The sequence below is a fragment of the Oreochromis aureus genome, linkage group 19, assembly GCF_013358895.1.
Source record: "Oreochromis aureus strain Israel breed Guangdong linkage group 19, ZZ_aureus, whole genome shotgun sequence".
Lineage (NCBI taxonomy): Eukaryota > Metazoa > Chordata > Actinopteri > Cichliformes > Cichlidae > Oreochromis > Oreochromis aureus.
The window spans coordinates 2,989,646-3,010,084 of record NC_052960.1 but is presented as its reverse complement, the minus strand read 5'-3'; the positions used below and the strand labels follow the sequence as shown (position 1 = coordinate 3,010,084).

Sequence of the window (20,439 nt, the reverse complement as noted above, 5' to 3'; positions counted from 1 at the left end):
CTTATTGTATTTTGGTTGGGGCAGAAAAAGGGGGGGAGAACTATAAAAGGAATGTTTGGCGCTCTTCCTTGGTGCGCTTTTCATTACGCACATCCTCCAAAGTGCTTATTCCACTTCAGCTGAGCTCAAATCATAATCCATTTTATTGCGTTGCATTCAAGGAATTTATTGCCTAAGCCTACATATAAATTTTAACTATTTTACACCGAGAACACCAAAGAACACGAAAACGTTTAGAAATGAAGTAAAATCTCGTTTCAGCAAAAATCTCCACAGAGGAGTATTTAAGGCAGATTAAACCATTAACTGATACAGGATTAAATATTATTCTGCCATAGCTTTGTTGCTATATAAATCCAAGAACACATGTTTATGTCTTACATAAACGATAAGACACAGTTTTTAAACCTTTCTGATGTTCACCTGAAGAGGATTTCTCTTTCAGCTTTGCTTAGTCCACAGAAAAAGCAGCGAGATCCGTGTAAATGACCGCAGCTTGTTTGATACAATTGGTCATTTTAAACAATATCAAAACTTCCTACAAGCTAAAGTTTACATTTTGTCAGTACTAAAGTCCTTACCTCTTTCCCAACTAATGTAGGTGATATTTGCACAAAGGCACAGTTTAACCTGATTTCTTAACCTGGGAGACTGAATTACTGTTTCTAAATGTTTTAATTAGTGTCGAATACGCCAGGCACAGCTTCAGAGCGCCCTCTCTCGGATGCCACCTCCGACTGGCTCTACTGTCTGTGGCACATAAAGTCATTCTTTGAACTCAAACGCCCGTGAAATATTTTAAAATCAAAGAAAGTTGGGCGCTTTTTCTTTAGGTTGACTCAAAAAAAGAGATGAAAAATAACCGAAATCAAGAAAAACACGGAAGTGATGACGTTACAGCCCACATTCTGATATTTAAATAGGTCATTCGAGAGTGCGCGTGGTTGTATAGGCAGACAGCTTTTCTGATTTTGTTTGTTGGGAGACCTTTTAAAGCACGAAACTCCTGTTTTTCATCAGACGTGCAGGCCTGCGTGTTGAGGGCCTCTCATTTTCGCAACCCGTACAGTATTTGTATGACACAAACATCAAGGTGAGGCTGCAGAGCGATGCCAGCCACGTGTCAGTAGTTGTACATCTATTTGACTGCATATTTACGCAAGAGCATAACTATCAGTATAGAGCCCCATTAGTAAAGGCGAGTAAACCTGTCGTGTTGACGAGGGACTAACACAGTCTGCTTAACTTGGAAATGAGATCATGAGAAAAAGCTCTGTGTGTTTGAGGATTTGGGATTGCACCGGCAGAGAGGTGGAAATGGAGAAAGCTGGAGATGGTCAAATCTGCGCTCTCCCGGCTCGACTGAGTCAACAACAATAAGTTTTGTGGAATGTTATTTTTGAAAGGGACAGTCGCTGCAAAATCACAAAACGCTTAAAACAAACAGTCATCTAATATTTGTGTATAATAGAGCCTTTATAAAGTGTTAAGGGCGGAAGATTAGGCGCGTTGAATATTTTTGGTGTGAGCTCATTATGGAGTAACTGGATTTCAAAGAAGACATTTTTCATAGATTTTAAAATATAATTTTAAAAAGGTTTTACAAATATTCTGACGCATTTCTGTTGCATAAATGTGCTAAAAAAAATCCGATCGTGAATGCTTGCATGGCCAGCCAGTATGTTTGTGTCTGTTACGCAACGATGTGGTCACGCTGAATGTGAAAAATGTTGCATATTTTCTTTTAAAAAGTATGAAAACGGGTTCAAAAAGGACCTGGAATGGTTCTGGTACCGCTAAATCCAATATATATGAGTTAAAAATATTATTTCATGATGTGCTTATTTTAAAATTATAGAAACTAAAAACCGTGAGCGTTTTAAAAGGGTCCTTGACCTGTGTAACATTATGTTCCTGAATGAGACATGAAGCTAAATCCATGGTTAATCATCAACTTTCCAGAGTCCTCTCACATGAGTGAAGGTCACATTTTGGAAAAACAAAAAACTGGTGCAGGGCTTTATGCAGATGTAATTTCTATTCAGCATATTTTGTTTTTCTTTATTATTCTTTGGTGTAGTGTTTGCATCCTCACTCCAGAACAATAACTGGCCTTTTCACAAAAAAATGTTACCTCCTTTCCACAGCAGACACTACATATCACTCTGACTCTATCTCACACTCTGTACAATTGTAACATTTTTATTTATGACCCCCTCTGACTTTGTCAGTGGAAAGAGATAACCAAAGAAATCACACGGTAAATTTGATATATGGGGCCTGACTTCAGTTTTTGGAAACAGAACACAAAAAAAAACAAGTAAAGAAAAAGTGTCAGCAAAGTGACAAAATGTGGAGAATTTCAGAAATGTGAGCTCCAAAACACAGTTTAAATGTTCCACAGAATCAGAACAAGTCCCTCCCGAATTTTAAAAGCCAGAGTAGTTAATCACTGCCTCTTTATGGTTGGTACAGAAAAGATGATTGAATCACCAAAGACTGAAAATCTTGCATTGCGTTACACTCGGCTTAAATTCAGAAGGTTAATTACACGTGCATGTATATACTTGTAAGCTGGTCTGTTAGTGAATAAAAAAATATGCCAAGTATCCATTCTTCTACCGTAATTATGTAAAACTGGACAAAAAAAAAGCAGCAATATAAAACGAAAATCTTTATCCAAAGATTTCAGAGTCTTTTTGATGTTTCACAGTCAAATTAAAGTAATGTTGTAAATCATTTTGCTTATGATTGAGGTTCAGACCAGGTAAACCTTTGGGTCAAATACAGGCAGTGTCTCTTTCTATTTAACCTCTGGTTTATTCCATTGACACCAGCTTTAAAATACGCACTTCAATAGTTCACTTCAACACACTGAGCAGGGAATCTAATGGCCTGACAGTCATTGCTGCAATATGTACAAACCGCTGCCACGTTTCTTGGCAGTTTTTCTGTTCCCAGCTGAAGCTTTCACAATCCCGCATGCACTGAAAATGAGGCCAGGACTGCATTGACTTGTACTCATGAGATTGAGTCAGAACACAGCTCAGTGTGTTATTAAAAAATTTATATATTTCCATTGAAAATTTCCTTGTGGCACCTGAACCAGCAGTGTAGCCCTCTTTCTCCTCCAGTTAGATTTGCCACACTCTGGATTAATTAGCCTTTAGGATGATGGGTGTTACATTTCACACATTTAGGTGTCATTCCTTTATTGGTTATGATAAGGGAATCCACTAAGTGGTGAAAATGTAATGACTGAGTTAAAGAGGTGAAAGCAAAGCACACACGTGGCCCCAAAATGACACCAGGAAGTTTTCTTGGGTGCAGGGCAGGGGGATGGAAACGGATAGATCTCTGCTCGGTGAGAGGAAGGTGGAACATTCCTTCAAACACCCAGGAGCTGTTGGCAGTTATGTGCTAGCTTTAAGTTCCAACTTTCAAAGTAAGGATTTTTTTTCTCAACTGAAATTAAAAGCTCTGCTGAAGAATGCACCTTTTTGTGCCTTTCTACCCTCCTGAGTACACCGAGCCACACAAAACAGCACAGGGCAAAGGGTTAAGCATGTAATTCATCAAAATAAAATTAATAACAAGAGAGTCTTCCTCTTGGAAAGTGCTGGAAAAAAAAATGTTTGCGGCCAACTTGCCTGTGGTGACAGTAAACATTCCAGAGCCGGGCTGGAGTTTGGACCTGCCATTATCTGCCACAGCTGTGACAACGCCTGTTGGCTGCAGGTTTGTGGCTGGCCACACTGTGTTTACCTGGAAATGAATCTGAAAAGCGGCCGGACTGGGAAGGCACACAACCTAGCTAAATAAAAACTGAGAGTGGCCATTGCAACGAGATGCAGTGGGAGGCAGTCCAAAGTTATTGCACTGGCCCCAGTGGGTCAGGGCGCAAACACAGGCGTAAACGCAGTAAGGCTATCCTCAAACACGCACCTTTTGATATTGAGAGGAATGCAGCGAGGAATGCCATTCGATATGTTTTATGTTGACTGTATCCAAGGCATTGTAGATGCAATACTTTCCTCTTGTCATGTTAGAAAAAGAACCTGTGTTTACCGCCGGCCTTCATCTGTCAAACAAGGTGACAGTTTATCTATTGGACCACAGGAGTAGAATGAGGAAGATGAAATCCTGAGAGATGGAAGGATCCAACGCGCTGAACTAGAATTTTGAGTGTTTATGTTGTTGCAGTTTATTCTTCTGACAGGTTTGGAAATTAATTTTGTCTGAGAAAAAAAAGCTGCTTTATTCATAATTAATACATGATTTGCAAAAACCTTCTAGATTATATTTGGTTGTCAGGTTGTGAGAGCAACAAAATACTACAAACTTACTGCTATATTAAGTGTTTTTAACACTTATAGCCGCGCACTTAGTGGGTCATATAAGACTGAGACACACGTGGGCATAAATTATGTTATTTAAATGAACCCAATTTAAACTCAACTGAAAGAAGTACGTGCTTAACCCTGTAACACCAAGTGTGTCTTTTCAGAGCTTCTCAGACTTCTACATCAGCGGTGGGATTTTTTCCCCAACCAAAATAAATTGATCAAATTATTTTAAGTAATAAATTGACAAACAAAAAGTGCCAGATGTAGCAAATATAATATAAATTAAAACCCATATATGCAAATAGATATTGAATTTGTCAGAAGGTTCAATAAAAACTTAATTTTCAAAATAAATTTGAATTTTTTGGCAATTATTTAATTGCTCAGGCTTTACAGGGTTGCTGGATATAAAGCTACAGGTTTAAAGGCTAAAATACTTGGGGGGGGGGTAAACTTTAGCATTATTGTGATTTCTTATATACCCACACTCTGACATAGATCAGATGCCACGACTCCTTGTGCTTTCTGAACTTTCTACAAAACGTGGATGGGTTGTGTATTAGAGCCAGAAGATTTAATATCACCAAATCAGCACATTGTTATTCATTAGTGGACCAACTGCAGAGTCAATACACATTTAATCACAGACTGAAGGCAATTAGAACAGGAGGAGAGCCACTGGTGCTATGTTAATTAAAGTGCCAGGCTCCCATGGGAAGCACTGTGTCTAAATATCACTACAATCAAGCCCATGCAATAATCCACGACGAGCTTGCTGTTCACACGCGGCCACCATGCTGTCAGATCCCTGTCAGTGTGGACAAGAGGGCAAACCTGGCCTCGTGATTAAAAAGTTGCGTATCAGTAATGGTCTTTTTAATCCTAAGTGCCCTCGGCGTCTCACAGGGGACAGACCTCTGGTATCGTCCTCTCTGTGACAGTTAAATGAATTCATCAACTATTTTAATCTTGCTTTGATTTGTGAATGATGTTCAAACCTGCAGGACTGCAGCCACTGCTGAGAGACCTCTCGAGAAAACACATCTCTAAATCTGAGTGGTCCATTTCCTTTTTCCATCAATCACTCAGTCAGTCAGAGTGAGGTTCATATCTGCTGCAGTCTTATCTGTATTCCAGGCTGATGGGGAAATTCAAGTTTGGGATTACCTCTGACTGCTGACCCGAACCCATCACAAGCAACCGGCCAGCTGAGCGCTTTCATTATCTTCACGCTCCAAGGCTCCGTACAACAAAATCTTTCTCTCGAGCAAGAAATCATTACTAGCATATCTAAAACACTGACTGTGCACGCTTTGTTTTGCATACATGAGAAATTAAAAGCTGGCGTTGGGGGGCCGGGGGGGTATTGGTTAGAGGAGAGTCGATATCTTCAGCCTTCTTCCAGGCAGTTGTCTGCTTCCTGTATGGACTAAGGGCCCATCCATATGCAGATGACTAATTTGTAGTGTTTACAGAGGAGCATAGAGGGAGCTGACAACTCATGAAGAAGGCTGAAAGAGCTGCCTTCGTGTCACCCCAGGAGCCTGGTGTTAAAGCCAGCTCTACCAGAGCAACAGCATAAGTGTCCAATCTGTGTTTGCTTACCCGTGGACACCGATGGCTGAGCCCTGGCCTGGGGCCAATAAATTTTGCCTTTTTTACAGGCTCTGACAGCTAACAGGCCATTGGGAACATGGGCCCAATGACACAGCCACTCAACAGATTAGCACCTCATCAGCCTCCTGCAGCTTCGAACAAATATGGTGCCTGCCTCCTTAAGGACACAATAAGGCGGCCACATCTGAACAACCCCCCAACAAGAAAGCCCCGTCCCCTCTCCAGCCACAAAACTTCCCGGTCTGGCCTTTTTTCTGGCCACAGCTGCATCGAGGGGGCCCTGCCCAGCCCCTGAGCCCACCCCTACCCCAATTGCCAAGATGTGAGTATTTCAGGTGAGCAAATATTGCCACTTGCCTGAGAGTTCAATGACCATCCCTTTCAGGGGGGTTGCGTATTGCGCCTGCCTGCTTTGCAACAGGGGCAGCCTACATTTTGCCTCACACAACAACCAGATCTCGGGATGGGTCAGGGGAATTCTCCAGGCACAGCTGGAGTCAGCAAATCAAACATACCTATATAGCTCATCTGCATTTTCCCAGACGAGGAAACCATTCCCGGCTTTCATTTCCTCTCTCCACAGCTTTTACAACAAAAGGATGACTGGATGTCCTTACAAGCCACCACACACACGGCTTTCACCTCCTTTTTACTCCAATATACAGTCTAAAGTGATGCCAAAGCATTTAATTAACTTATTATACAACCTTTCGGTGAATTTCAATTATTAGTCAAACGTTAAACATGCAGTTGATCTTGTGAAGCACTCCCCACCTGTGTCTCTAATACACACTGGCCTCAAGGTAAAAAGCTCTCTGCGGAGGCATTCATTTACCACCCGGGTCTTAATGTGAAAAGAAGAGGGAAGAGTGCTTTTTGGGAGTGATGCCCTTTACAGAGGACACGGGAAGAAAAACCGGAGCAGCGTGGCTAACGTGTGGGTTACAGCCGCTTCCAGGCAGAGTGCACTTGACTGATAATACGACAAAGAATATAATGCAGAAACAGGAAAAGATTTCACTTTAATCAGTTTAATATTAAACACCTATCTTGATCATTTCTTTGGCATTTGTGTTTTAGATTATTTATCGCAGTCAACATTTACTTTAAGTTCATTATTTGCTGGCCATGGCTAAAAAACAGCTCTGTGAGGACGAAAGGCCACCAGCTGAATGCCACATCAACAAGTCCCTCAGATAAAGGCCAAGACCATAGCTAACGAGTACAGGACCAGCCTAGGTAAAGGCTACAGGCCTGTGGCTGAAGCCAGCTGTGTATTGGATCAGAAGATGATGTGTCAGTGCAGAGTGAAGACCACCTTGATCCCCGTTGGAAGTCAAACACAAGTGTGGGTAGTAGTGTCCTGGGAGGCCTTTTCTGCCATCACAGTGAAATAGAACTGGCCCAGAGAGCAAACAAGAGCTATCCCCATCTCTCCCCCCAAGCCCAGCCCGACCTCGTCCGGGTGATGGGTTTTTCTGTTGTTCTGTTTGTTTGCTTGTTTGGTCTGAAGCTCATGGATACCCAGCATGGAGCAGAGAGGAGAAGCGGAGGAACGGATGACACGGAGCAGAGGCGAGAAGAAGCGGCCGTGGATGGGGGTTGCGAGGGTGCGTGACACGCGGACCTCCCCTCGAGGTGACGAGAGACCTGCCGAGAAGCTACCAGGCAAAGCTGCTCAACAAATACACACAGACGCCAGGATCAGGGCAACAAAGACAGATCGCTGTCTCTGATCCTTCAGCAGATGTTATTTCTGAGAGGGATCTTGTAGCTCCGTCTTCATGTGTGTAAATTTTAAATCAGCCTTTCAGATGTGTGTCATAGTTTCCAAAAGTAGCTTCTATTCAGTCGTGATATGGGACTGATAACATTGTGCTTTTCAGTACATGCAGAGGCACATTCTAAATGTTATAGACTGTAATACATGAGTATATATTTCTGATTTTAAAAGAAATAATAATCTATCTGTTCTAGGATCATCTGTTTTCAGTAATAGCCACAACCAGCCTTCCATTCAAATTTCAGTGGATAAACCAACAGAGAGTGACACCTCCTGGCAGCAAAGAGAACAGTTTTCTCTTTGGATACAGACAAAGTACAAATACTGATACTGCTTAAGACTATCTAACAGTCTTGTCCTTCCATTCTGATAATGTCTCATAACACCACCCTGTACGATTAGCACTCTATATTCAGTAATGTCCTCAACATAACTCCTGTGTCCTGCAACTGATGCTAAAGTCAACTTAGTTTCACAATAAATATGACAGCAAGTGTTTAAAGACACTTTATAGCCACATCGCTTTTGAGTAAATGATTTGTTTCTGGTTTGATTTTTCCAACAAAAATTCAAAAGCACAGTGTAAAATTTCCAAAAAATCCAGCTTCTGTAAAAAGTTTAATGTAGTTTCCTTATTACACCTCTGTAAGCTACACACAGGGCCATGAATGGCTTCTACAAAATAATGAAGTTGAGCTCAGAAAAATGAGTAACACCGTTAAATGTTAGGGTTGAAAAAGTTAAAATGTGTTTAGATAAGAACAAAGGTTTGCTGGTGTTGCATGGGGCCATGACAGGTTAAAGGAACGCATGAATGACTGAAACTTTGACACCTCTGGGCAACCAGAGGAGGGAGACATTGCCTGTTTTTTGCCTGATTCTTCTTACGGTGTATCCTCTAATTTAACGAAGACGAGCTACACTTTATTATGAGGTACGGTATGTGGTGTGTTTACTACTGAAAGTGAATATATTTAAACAGTCCTGTTGTATTTCGGGCCTGTTCAGCGTATCAGAGCCTCTGTGTCCCCCCTCAGAGGTTAGTGGGGTCATAAGGACTGCAAAGGAAGTCCACATCTTGAAAGCATTCAGGCTAATAGATAGAGGTGAGCAGTATCATGTATCCTTAGAGAGAGAGGAAAAAAGAGCTGCAACAGGGATAGTTGTGATTACTTCACAGTCTATATCGAGTGAAGGAAACTTCAAACACTTTTCTAAATTATTGACAGCTGTCTGTTCCCTGTGGCAGTTTATTGTGGGCCGACCTTACAATAGGCCCATCCATTACACTGGAGCTGATACTCGAAGGGATCTGTGATAGCTTTCATCACGAGTGTTTTCAGAGTTTTCCACAACCCCCTTCTTCACTACCGCCCTCTTTAACTATGTCATTACTCTCTTGTGGCGAGTGGCTGGCTCAGTAAACTGCTCGGTGTGGTGCAGCAATCACATCCAGCTGCTGTGAATGGGATCCGACATGTGAAACCACGACGCGCACGCACGCACTCACTCACACATCTTCATGAATCACACAGAAAACTACAAGCCACTGCTGCCTGTGCGCACAAATCCAAAGCCCGTCTTTATCTTTTATTGTGAAGCACCTGGAGCCGTTTCTCCAGACAGCAGGTATGTAACATAATACACTGCTAAGGTAAGCAGTGCGAACAGAGAGGATTTCAGAAATTTACGCAATGTTTCATTTAGGGTTTTTTTATTTCATTAGTATGTACTGAAATATACAAAACACTGACACCTGCCAATCCAGCGGCAACAAAGACAGAGAAAGGAAACTGGAACATACTCCCAAACACACCAGCGGAGCAAATATAAACTCGCTCCCGTGTGAAATGATCGGACAACATAATGAAGGTGGAACTCCCGATATTTTGTTCTGTTTAAAAGCCAGTTTCGCCCACGTTGGTGATGAAACGTTTCAGATAGCTGGGTTGAGGTCGAATAGTCATTTTTTCAAGGAGGGTGTGATAAGTGTTGGTCGAAATCTCTGCTGAGGAAAGGTGACGGTTAGGACACGCTGACCTTCATTTAAGAAATGTGGGGACACGGCGGCTTCCCATAATTCAAAGCGATGCATCTTTAGATCAAAAATGACTAACCAGGGATGCAGTCGTCATCTTATGCCATAACTTCCTAATATGTTTATTTGTTTTGAACCTTTAAGAATATATTAAAGCTAAAGCTGATATGTTGAGCACTTTTTACGTGAGTTTGAAACGTTTGTTGAAAATAAAGAATAGACTAAAATTATTATCTTGTGTATCATCAGACTGAGCTTGACTGCTTTCACAGCTGATGACAGCTCAGGTTAAAGGTGCAAGTTAAACTGCACCATCTGTTTAGTTTGAAGAACAAATAAAAAAGGAGAACAGGACGAGTAACCATTCTCAACGTGACAAACGTGTTTTTCACTGCGATGTCGGGTAACATCCTTTTTTTAAATATTATTCATCAGATGTGATTTCAGGAGCTGTGCTGTCAGGGGCATTTGACCCTGGTAGGGTCTCCCAAGGCAAATTGGTTCTTGGTAAGAGGCCAGACAAAGAGCGATTCACATTACCCCTATGAAAAAACCATCATGGGACAAGAGCTCAGGCCTTAGCCCATGGGGTCTGGCCGGGTACTTGCCGCCCTGTGAGCCTTCCACCCGAAGGAGGCGCCACAGGGTCGATCTCTGGTTGCTGAAACAGCAGACTGACGTGGTAGCAGCAATGATGAGGACACTGTACCAATCTGCTCTACGAAGAGAAATCTGAGTGTAAAAGTGAAGCTGTTGATTACTTTTCCTTACCCATGGCCACGAGCTGGGCAAGAATGAGATCGCAGATACAAATGGCAGAAATGAGCTTCCTCCAAAGGGAGGCTGTACTCTCCCTGAGATGGGGTGAGGAGTTTGGTCATTCAGGAGCTTGTTGGGGTGGTTTGTGCTTCTGACTAAGATGTTTTCTTGGTGCCTGCTAGAAGAGGTGTTTTGGGCACACTGGAGGAAATGTATCTCTCAGCTGGCTTGGGCACGTCTCAGCCCTTACAGGAGCTTGCTGGTGACAGAGAGGTCTGGGCTCTCCTTAGACTGCTCCCCACAACCCAAACTCAGAACAGGAGCAGCCAGTGGGCGGATGGATGGATGGAAAGATTGCTGCTTTTTATCAAATTTTCCATGTTTATACAGCCAGCATAAAAGCAAAGGGTGAACTTGATCTCAATCAACATTATTCATCATCGAGTGCTACACAGCCTAGTGTGGATGCAGCCAGGTTCTCTGTGAATTCTCGTGCACACCTTTCCTTCATCTTGCGATGATTTCACAAACAGAACAAACAAGAACATAGGACATGACTTTTTTGACTATTCGACCGCAACCCCGGAGAACACCAAAGAACACGTCCCAGCGCTGGAGCGCTTCAACGGTCACATTCAAGAAAAGAGTGAAAATACAAAAATGTGAAGCCGAACAAAAGAGTCCATTCCTTCTTACACTTCAGGGTTACGGCCTTCACAATAGATTCACAAAGTCAAACAAGGAAAACAGTTGAAAGGAAACAGCGAAATGAAATGTTGTAACATATTTGGTCAGGGTTTGTTGGTTTCTCTCTCCGAGAGCAAGCCGATAAAACTTACACACTACTAGCTGCCATGAACAGATCACACTCTGAACACATGTAGGTTAAAAACACCTGCTGGGATCTGAGACAAAGGAGCTAATACTGCATGACACCTTTCCTAACTTTGAATGTTGATGGGAAATGTAAAAACAGTTTGCGTTCTGTAGCAGCGAATAGTGTTTTCTATTCAGTTGCTATGGAAATTGGTAATATAGTGCAAAAACCTACCACAATTACTAAATACATTAAAAAACCCATACAAATCTGCGTGATAGTTCCAGTTTCATGCCACAGGACAGTCTCACAAACAGGCTGTAAATCCCTTGTGAAAAGTGCCCTTTAATCCTGGCGTAAGCGCTTCACTCAGCTCCTCTCTTACATCACGAGCACGGCCTTCATCCAGAACTTTGCATGTTCAGTAACATTGTTGTGCTAGTCCTTAAAAAATGAACCAAGATTGAACAAATTCATGGAATGTTTTCGTATTATTATACACAAAGGAAGAGGGAGCACTCGCCTCCTGTGACAGTGTCTTAATGCGTTTCTGTGACACGCATCTCCACCTGCTTGTAGCGGTGCTTCACACTACAACCTCTGCTGGGTTTTCCCCACTTTTCCAGCCTCAGGAGAGTGCCTCTCCACCCGACTGGCTTATCTCTGTTTCGAGAGTTCTGGAGGGAAAACCTGCCACTTTCAAAGCTTCCTGAAAAACTCTGCGAGATGCATGTGGTGTAGCAAGTCTCCTGCTCCACTAGGGGTCCTCTTCCATGTCGTCCAAGTTGGGAGCCATGATAAAATGTTTAGGGTAAACAAGACTGTGCTCGTCCGCATACTCCTCCCAGCGCGCGTCGTCGCTCTCATGGGTGATGTAGCGCTCGCCTCGCCGCGTCTCAAACTCCCTCAGGTCCAACCACGTCTGGTAGTCCTGACCAAAACAGACATGAAAGTCCCGTCAGTAAATGTGGCTCATCGTGGAGAAGCAGCCCTCACATGAAGTGATTTGGAGGTAAATTTGCATTCAGCTCACAGCATTTATACACACTGTTCACTCCCTTTACTTTTCGGGCTTTCTGGTCTAAGTCTTGGCCACATATGCCAAACGCTGTTATTGTCAAAATAAACTGGGTCACTCAGAACAGACACGAGTGTACCGGCTGTATAGAGCTAATAGTAAGATTTCTCACACTCTCGTTGTTGTGGTTGTTAGACTTCTAGTTCACGACCAGGAAGTTTAATGGTGACATAACCACAAGTGGGCGGAACCTTTAACTCTATTTCAAGTTTTCCATGTTCTGACTATTAATGTTCACATAACTCATCTGTAGATTATTTTCGATGAAGAGAACTGATGACTTGACAGAATTATGACTCAGAGAATTCGCTCGAATTGCAATTTAAAGAGAGGAAAAAGCAAATGTGTCATACCTGTAACCAGGGATGGCTGAGACACTTGTCCACGCTGTACCTCTTTCTCATTTTGACTTGGAGGAGATTGTTGATCAGATCTGTGGCTGTGGAGGAATTAAGAGTACAGAGTGTGTCAACAAACTAAAGTGAACAAAATAAGTCACAGGTGGTTTGAGTTAAAGGGAGCAAGACCTGCAAAAAAATCTATCTATCCATATATATATTCAAGTTTTTACCGTGTAATGTTCTATATACAGTGAGTGGGAGGAGGTGCAACTTGGGCAGTTGGGGAGATTTGAAAGTGATTCATTTCAACCACAGACATAAAAAAGCTGATATAAAGTTCAGATGACCCAGACGTGTGGGTGGGGAGGAGCTACATGTGTGAATATCATTTAAGTTACAGGTGCAGCAGGCCGCCAACGGCTCACAGACGAGAAGGTCAGATTAGATCAAACACTGGTGATTTCTGAAAGCAAACAAACAAGTAGCTCTTTGTCTTCCTACCCTCTGCAGAGATGTCCTTCCAGGGCGTAGGAGGGTACATGAAGGCCGCATTCTGGATCTGATCATTAATGTCCTCGTCCTCGTTAAATGGGAACGTGCCGCTCAAGCTGACGTACACAATCACGCCCACTGACCACATGTCTAAGGAGCGGTTGTAGCCTTTGCTGCGCAGCACTTCTGGAGCGAGGTAAGCCGGAGTTCCTACCACCGACCGCCGGAAGGACTTCTCCCCAATGATACGGGCAAAGCCAAAATCACACAGCTTGACCTGGAGAAGAAAAACGGCGTGGTTAACGTACACACGCATGTGGACACACAGCTCCACACATGCAAAACATATAAATATATATGCTCTCACCTGAGGGAAAGGCTCTGCAGAGGCCAGCAGTACATTCTCAGGCTTCAAGTCACAGTGAACAATGTTTTTGAAGTGCAGATGTCTCAAGGCCACAAGGATCTGTTGCAAACACACAAGTCCCATAAGCACAGATTCAGCTAAAAAGAATCCAGATCCAAACACTGTAAAGTCTGTAAACTGTACGCTATAAACAGAGTGCTGTTTGTGTAATGTATGGAGGAGAATCTACGGTGCTGCCATGTGGAAAAATAGTAGCAATATAAGCATACTAATGCCCTTAAATAGTTGCATCTTTACCAGCACTGCCATAAAAGGGACACATGATCTCATCTCATCATCTCATCTATATTCACAAGGCCTATTGTAAGTGAGCGCTGCACGCATGTCTGCCTGTGGCCCTGCCCCAAGACCACAGAGGGCCTGGCTCGCCGATCCTGACCCTGGCTTTAACAGAGGCCCTCCTGGCCACATCTGAGCCGAGCCTGCCGCAGCTAATGGGGTTGTTGTTAATGGCCCCGCTCCCGTTTGGTACCCGAGATCCACGGAGCCTGCTGCTCCTCTAATCAGGCCACAGAGCCACCAGTATACTGAAGGCTGTAATCCACAGCCAGGGAGGAGGCCATGATGCCATACAGACCAAATCCCGTAAACAATTCCCTCCAATCAGCTCACCACAAGAATAAACAGGCCCCAGAGCTGGAGCAGAGACCCATTACACCCCCAAAATAGGGCACAGGGAGAGAAGGGAAGGAAGACACAGCACTAAGAGGACTCCTATGAAATGTAGAAACGTGATGAAACATGCAGCAAAGCTGCTCGATTCTCAGTGACTGTCATTATCTGACTATTTCAGTGTTAGTACAGAATCTTGATTTGAGAACTGAGGCCGCGTGAAAGGGCAGAGAGCCGTGTTTCAGCGATGCAGACCTGCGTGACGAGGAACTTGGTGATTCGTTCAGGCAGTTTGCTCTTCTCGCTCGAAAGGATCATCTCCAGCATGTCGCCGTGCAGCTTCTCCATGACGACAAACACCCGCTCAGGCGTCTCAAACATGCACTCCAAGTTAACGATACCCGGGTGATGCAGATTCTACAGAAAAACAGATAAAAGGCTTCAAACGAGGAACACACTAAGAGTAAATGCAAACCAGAGACAAATGCAATGAGCCGATTTTACTCTTAACTGGTATCAGTGATTACCTGTAATATGGCGACCTCATTCCGCAGCTGACTCTCCTGCTTGGTGGGAAATCTCATCTTGTCAATAACCTTGATGGCCACATCTCTGCCGCTCTTTCTGTGTTTGCCTGTGTTTGACAAACAGCAAAAACATCAATTCACAGCACAGACACTGAATATAAATGTTCCTTTTAATTAAAGCACAAACATACCTCCATACACAATGCCAAACTGGCCCGATCCCAGCACTTCATCGGAGAATATTTGGTACACCGAGGCGATATCCTACACGGGCGTAATTTACACAGTTAATTTTCCTCTTCTTGTGGAAACATTCAAATTCACTTTCCATGCTGAAACAGTTACATCATCTTTGGTTTTGGCAAAATTGCTGCCCATCCAAAATGTTTTTCAGGTATTGCCAAATATGCAACTTTCACTAAATGCAGAAGTGGAACTGAGACGAAAACTCCGTGACCAAAAAATGAGTCTGCAGCTTCCCCAATTCTGCAGCGTAAAAGCTTCCACTGGATGTTTCGGCGACAGGCACACTAGGATACCGTTTCTGATCTAACCACAGCAACTATTTTAATAGCATATGAATGCATAAATTTGCAAGCTGTGCTGGGAAATTGTGCAACAGCAGCTAAGAGAAAAAAGAAGCTCCACTTACCACATTCTCCTGGACCTGGCAGTTGGACACAGATATGCTAATAGACAGCTCTTCTGCAGAGGGAAACACATGATATTTCCACATTCAACAAGTCACACAACATCACGCTGCCAATGCACAAAGCAGACACTAAATTCTTAAGCAACTGTAATCAGAGCTTGCTCAGATACTAGTATTTCTACTTTTCCACAACCTGCAATCTTATCACAGCTGCACGCAATAACTCACAGCCCCACATAATGAAGCATTTTATTACACAATAAATTGGCTATAAAATTGATCTGGAAAGCTATCTGTGACTGAATGCTGAAAGTATGCAATGCATTTCAAAACTGGGGATTCAGACAGCCGCAGAAACTAATTCTGCATACGAGGCACTGGACAGAAAGCCGGGGATAAAAGCCAGCAGAAAACTTTCTGTGAGGTAATGCTCGACACAAAGATGGAATTTCACTCTGTTTTGATTTTTCAATTAACAGAGACAAACACATACATCACGCAGTCATCTGCAGATTAAACGTTTCATCTACTGATAGTAAAGTACGGCTTAGTTCATTAGTAAATGAATTCAGATCTATGTAGTGAGTTTGAGTTATGTTATCAGGTTGTAGCGTGATTTCTCAGGTTTTCTCATGTCACGCTCATCATCATTTAACCTCAAACTCTGCACATTTCTCATTTCTCTGTCTCTTTTTTCGAAGACTGGGAGATGTTATCGCTGCCCTGACCATCAAAAGCTCAGTTTCCATACAGTCATGTCACTTCACTACTGACACTACTGTCATCCCCAAACAGTGACTTCACAGCCCCACTTCCTTTGGCCTACAGACCCTGAATCAGGGCTTTCCCAGGCTAGCAAAAGTTAACCAAGGACATCAACTTTAAGGTCATCAAAGTAGTTTAACAATCGCCTACGACGGGGCACAGAGAGCCTTTTTCTTTCTATATGAGCAAACAGTTCTCGTGTGTCACGGCCGCGACAGGTAACAAGCCTGCTTCATTCGCTAACCAAAGACACATGCGAGCTGATTTGCATTCCTACAAACACAAGATAAAAAAACAAAAAGTTTTTCATCTGGAGACATATCAGCAGCATTTTTAACACAAGAAAGTTCTGATGAATTCTACTTACTGTGATCTTTGCCTTGGCCGGCAGCACAGGCTACACTGGGCTGAGGAGTGACGGGCATCAGGGCCTGTCTGATGGCCTTCTCCCAGCCTTGAGCCACCTCCATCCCAACTCCAGAGGCGGCCAGAGCAGGGCTGTGGTAGTGACTGCCGTTGTTCTCCCCTACATAGTACACCATGGTGGCTGTGATGATCTCAAAGCAGTGAGGGTTGCTGCCCTGAGCCAGATTGCTGTAGTCTCTGCACTGCTCTACCTGGAGGATCTCAGACAGAGGGATTTCCTGTGGAAGCGGTGAGGGAGAACTGATAAGAAAAGCAGACGAAACATAAAAGAGCACATTCTGCATTTCTCAATGACAGTCTTATTTTCTGTCTTTCTTCATGTTTCAGCCAATAAACCATTTATGCAAGTGCAAAAGGACATGAATGCAACTTCAGAAGGAACCAAAACAAACAGACACACTTCCCCTCCACACAGTGCATCCACATATAAAGTGCTGAAATGGAGTGGTGGAGAAATAAAAATCCCCTACAGCCGATGCTGGTTATAAACAAGAAGAAGATGAAAAAATACTTTCTTACATCAAAAACATATCATGCTACTAAATTAGCAAATCCACAATTAAGCAATGATACACAAAAGGTAATGACAGAGGAAGTAACATTCACACACACACCGCACTCAGTCGTCCCCGCTCTAACTTTCTGCCTTCCTCTTCGCTTGACTTGTGAGCACAAACAGAAAGCGGAGCCGCACTACACTTTAAAAGTCCCCCCCTCGCCCGTCTAATTCACTGTCAAATCAAAGGCGGGAGGGAGGGCCGAAATTAAAAATACAGACAATTTTCAACCAATGGGGGCTCAAAGAGGCGCACGCCGTCTGCTCTGCGTGGCTCACCACACAGTATCAGATGAAGTGCTTGTGGTTAGCAGGGCCTGGTCACGTGAACGCGCTCTGCGGTGGCTCAAGCGGTTCCCTGATTACAAGGCAGGGCCAGCAAGAGGCCCCATCTGAGCACGAGGCGCTGGCGCTACCACTAGCCACCAAGACAAAAGACCAGGCAACTACCGTTCCTCCACGGGGTCGTTTTTGAGTGGTCGTGTGTGATACTGTGACAGGGAGAAGCCCCCTCACCCCATGAAAGCTTCTTCAGAGAAAGCCACAAGTACAGGGGTCTCATCTTCAAACGAGTAGCTGTTATGGCTTCCAAATGGTGAAAATGGCTGCCATGCCTGGCAAGCGAGCCACCACGCGACCACCACTAATCAGATTGGAGGTATAAAGAAAAGGGGAGTGGGGAGGACAGCGGCCACACACTGATGAGCAGCAGGCTAGAAACTGGGGAGGAATGAAAGGAAAGAGCTCAAGGCAGACGGCTTTCCGGATACCAGCGGAGCTCATAGAGAAGCAGTGGTTTCGGTAGAAGACCCCCTCCCCCCAAAATACTACAGGAAATAATTTCATGTTATCTGTCCCAGATAAAAATCCTCTGCTCTGAAGCAAGAGGCAAAGACCAAACTTTGGAGCATAAAAAGGAGATTTACAGCAAGCCTTCAATTAGCCTCCTGAAGCTTTTAAACATAGCTGAGTGCCAAGTTGATAATAAAGAACCACATAAAGCTGCCCCGTAAACACACCCCGAGGAGTCGGTCCCCAGTGAGGTTTCCTCTCCGAGGATTTAGTGGCAGGGACGCAGGGTGTGACAGAATAATTGGGAGAGAAGGGGGAAGGAATACAGTTTTTCCTAAACTTGCTTCACAACAAATGTGGACGGAGACAGAGAAAAAACAAAGAGAAGGCCGGCAGGACAATAAGCAGAGCTGTGAGCGAGACCACCTGTTTGAGACTCGCTCAACCAAAGTGGAAACTCTGCCCCATCCTACTCAGCGCCCTGTTGCAACATACCTCTGACCACAATTCGAAGAGGTGTTAAAGTCTCAAAACGCACAAAGCGAGAAGAACAATAAGATAATTACACACTCCATCCTACACAGCACACATGACACACATGTGGAAGTCTTTACCTTGCAGCCTGTACTTCCCTCCCCCAGGCCTCACTGTGTAATTACTGTGCTATTAAGCCCCTGTGGCGGCGTAATGACTGACTACGGCGCTGCCACTGAGAGGAAGTGTCACACATATTCTCCTCAACTCCTTTTACACGTTTAAATCTTCACATTTCACTCAAAGCAAACACTGAGGATTAGAAAAAGAATCAGAGCCAGCATTTAACAGCTCACAGCGTGACTTGTTAGAAATGTTTTCCCTTCCCTAAAATAAGAGCTAATCAAAACTCTTTTGTGTGACAGACGCAGTCTGAATGCTGACATTTTCTTCAAAACCCCATTTAAATGTCCCATCTCTGCTGTTAGTGATACTGAGGAAGATGAAACGCAGAAACTCCGAGACTGCGACCCTTTCACTTCACGCAGCGAAGAGACCAGGCAGCATTGTGAAAAACCACAGGGGGAATTTCAGTGGGACGAAGTGACCACAGGGTAGTTTACAGTTGTGAAGCGGCGGCCTTCAGCTGAGTCACGCGGCTGCCACTGGGTAGATTTTATTTACATATCACTCATAAGCATGACAGACAGCCTTTATACCTGAATATGAAAACAGATCTTTCCTAAATGACACGTTTGAATCATGAGACAGTAGAGCGGTGGTAAATTCTGTCAAAGCACTGTGGGGATTTTCATGATATGACCCTGCACAGACTGGACGCTGCATCCGCTTTTCTGATATTCTTATGAATAATAGTGCGTTGCACGAGGTCAAGCTGAAACCGTGGTTTTCCAAGAACACGAATAATAGTTTTAATCTTACTTTGTAGAACTTGGCTCCGGTGTCGTTCTGGAAGAGACTCAGGCTTTTGCTGTCCAGCCTCCAGTAATGCCTCTTCCGCTGTTAAATGGAAACCCCGAGTTAGTCCAAGTGGCAACTAGGGACCACCTACCGATATTACGGAAGTTCAAAATTTTATTTCACAAGGAAAATACCTTGTGTGCTGATTTCAGCACATGTGAACAGTTTCCCCAGCATACATTTAGGGCAGAGCCGTTTCAGGCTAAGCTCCTGTGTTGGGCTTTGGGGTTATCAGTCTTACCAGGTTGTCCCTGCTCGTGTAATGAACCATCCAGCCCTCCTTCACCACCGTGGAGCTCCGCCTCTTGGTGTGTTTGATGGACTGGACCACCCGCATCAGAGGGATGTTGGTGCTAGTGGAGGGGCTGCGAACATAAAAGGAGTTTTTTTATTTAGTGATGATTATCACAATAATTGTAACTCTCTTAGAGTTATGATTTCATTAACGAAACACTGCAGGTATTTCCTGAGACATCCCTCATACGAAGTGAAGCGCTTTTTTATGTTTTACGTAACACTGTTGGAAACATCAGACTCTGCTGCTGCAGCTGGAGAATACACAGAGGAATTGGAGCGTTAGACCTAGTAGTTAAAAAATAACCACAAATTCCCCACTTTGAATCAGTGTAGCAACCTTGAATGTCTTCCCCTCCTCTTCTTGTTTCTGATCCCTTTTTACTAAACTGTTCGACTACAGTAGAGTAGAAAAATAAAAAATAACATCAGAAACCGGGACTGGATAGTTTGCATGAACTCTGACATTTATCCCACATCAGCTGATAGATTAGCCATCTGATTGGCCAATCCACCCAAGCTCTTCTTTTTAATCCCGTGTCTGACTTGTCTTCTAGGAATAACCCTTGAAGCTCTTTTCTGAACTGAGCGGTGTCTGTTATATTTCAGGCCTGCCTAGAGAACAAAGAAGTTAGTGAGGGTGGCCTCTATCTCTGCAGCTA

General features: G+C 43.7%; 1 protein-coding gene across 3 annotated transcripts in view; it reads right to left on the bottom strand.

Moving 5' to 3' along the window:
- Positions 1 to 9,443: 9,443 nt before the first annotated feature.
- The window catches only part of prkd3 (protein kinase D3), a 36,421-nt gene continuing 25,425 nt past the window's right edge, over positions 9,444 to 20,439 (bottom strand). For 2 of the 3 annotated variants that reach the window (XM_031752959.2, XM_039603394.1), the window contains 11 exons: positions 19,725 to 19,848; positions 19,445 to 19,522; positions 16,622 to 16,898; positions 15,490 to 15,542; positions 15,029 to 15,101; positions 14,838 to 14,944; positions 14,566 to 14,727; positions 13,639 to 13,737; positions 13,281 to 13,548; positions 12,792 to 12,877; positions 12,118 to 12,291 (listed from right to left, as the gene is read on the bottom strand). In XM_031752959.2, the coding sequence (XP_031608819.1) occupies positions 12,118 to 12,291; positions 12,792 to 12,877; positions 13,281 to 13,548; positions 13,639 to 13,737; positions 14,566 to 14,727; positions 14,838 to 14,944; positions 15,029 to 15,101; positions 15,490 to 15,542; positions 16,622 to 16,898; positions 19,445 to 19,522; positions 19,725 to 19,848 (1,501 nt within the window). Of the gene's footprint in view, positions 12,292 to 12,791; positions 12,878 to 13,280; positions 13,549 to 13,638; positions 13,738 to 14,565; positions 14,728 to 14,837; positions 14,945 to 15,028; positions 15,102 to 15,489; positions 15,543 to 16,621; positions 16,899 to 19,444; positions 19,523 to 19,724; positions 19,849 to 20,439 lie in introns of all 3 variants that reach the window. The other variant, XM_039603393.1, reaches the window with a different exon arrangement.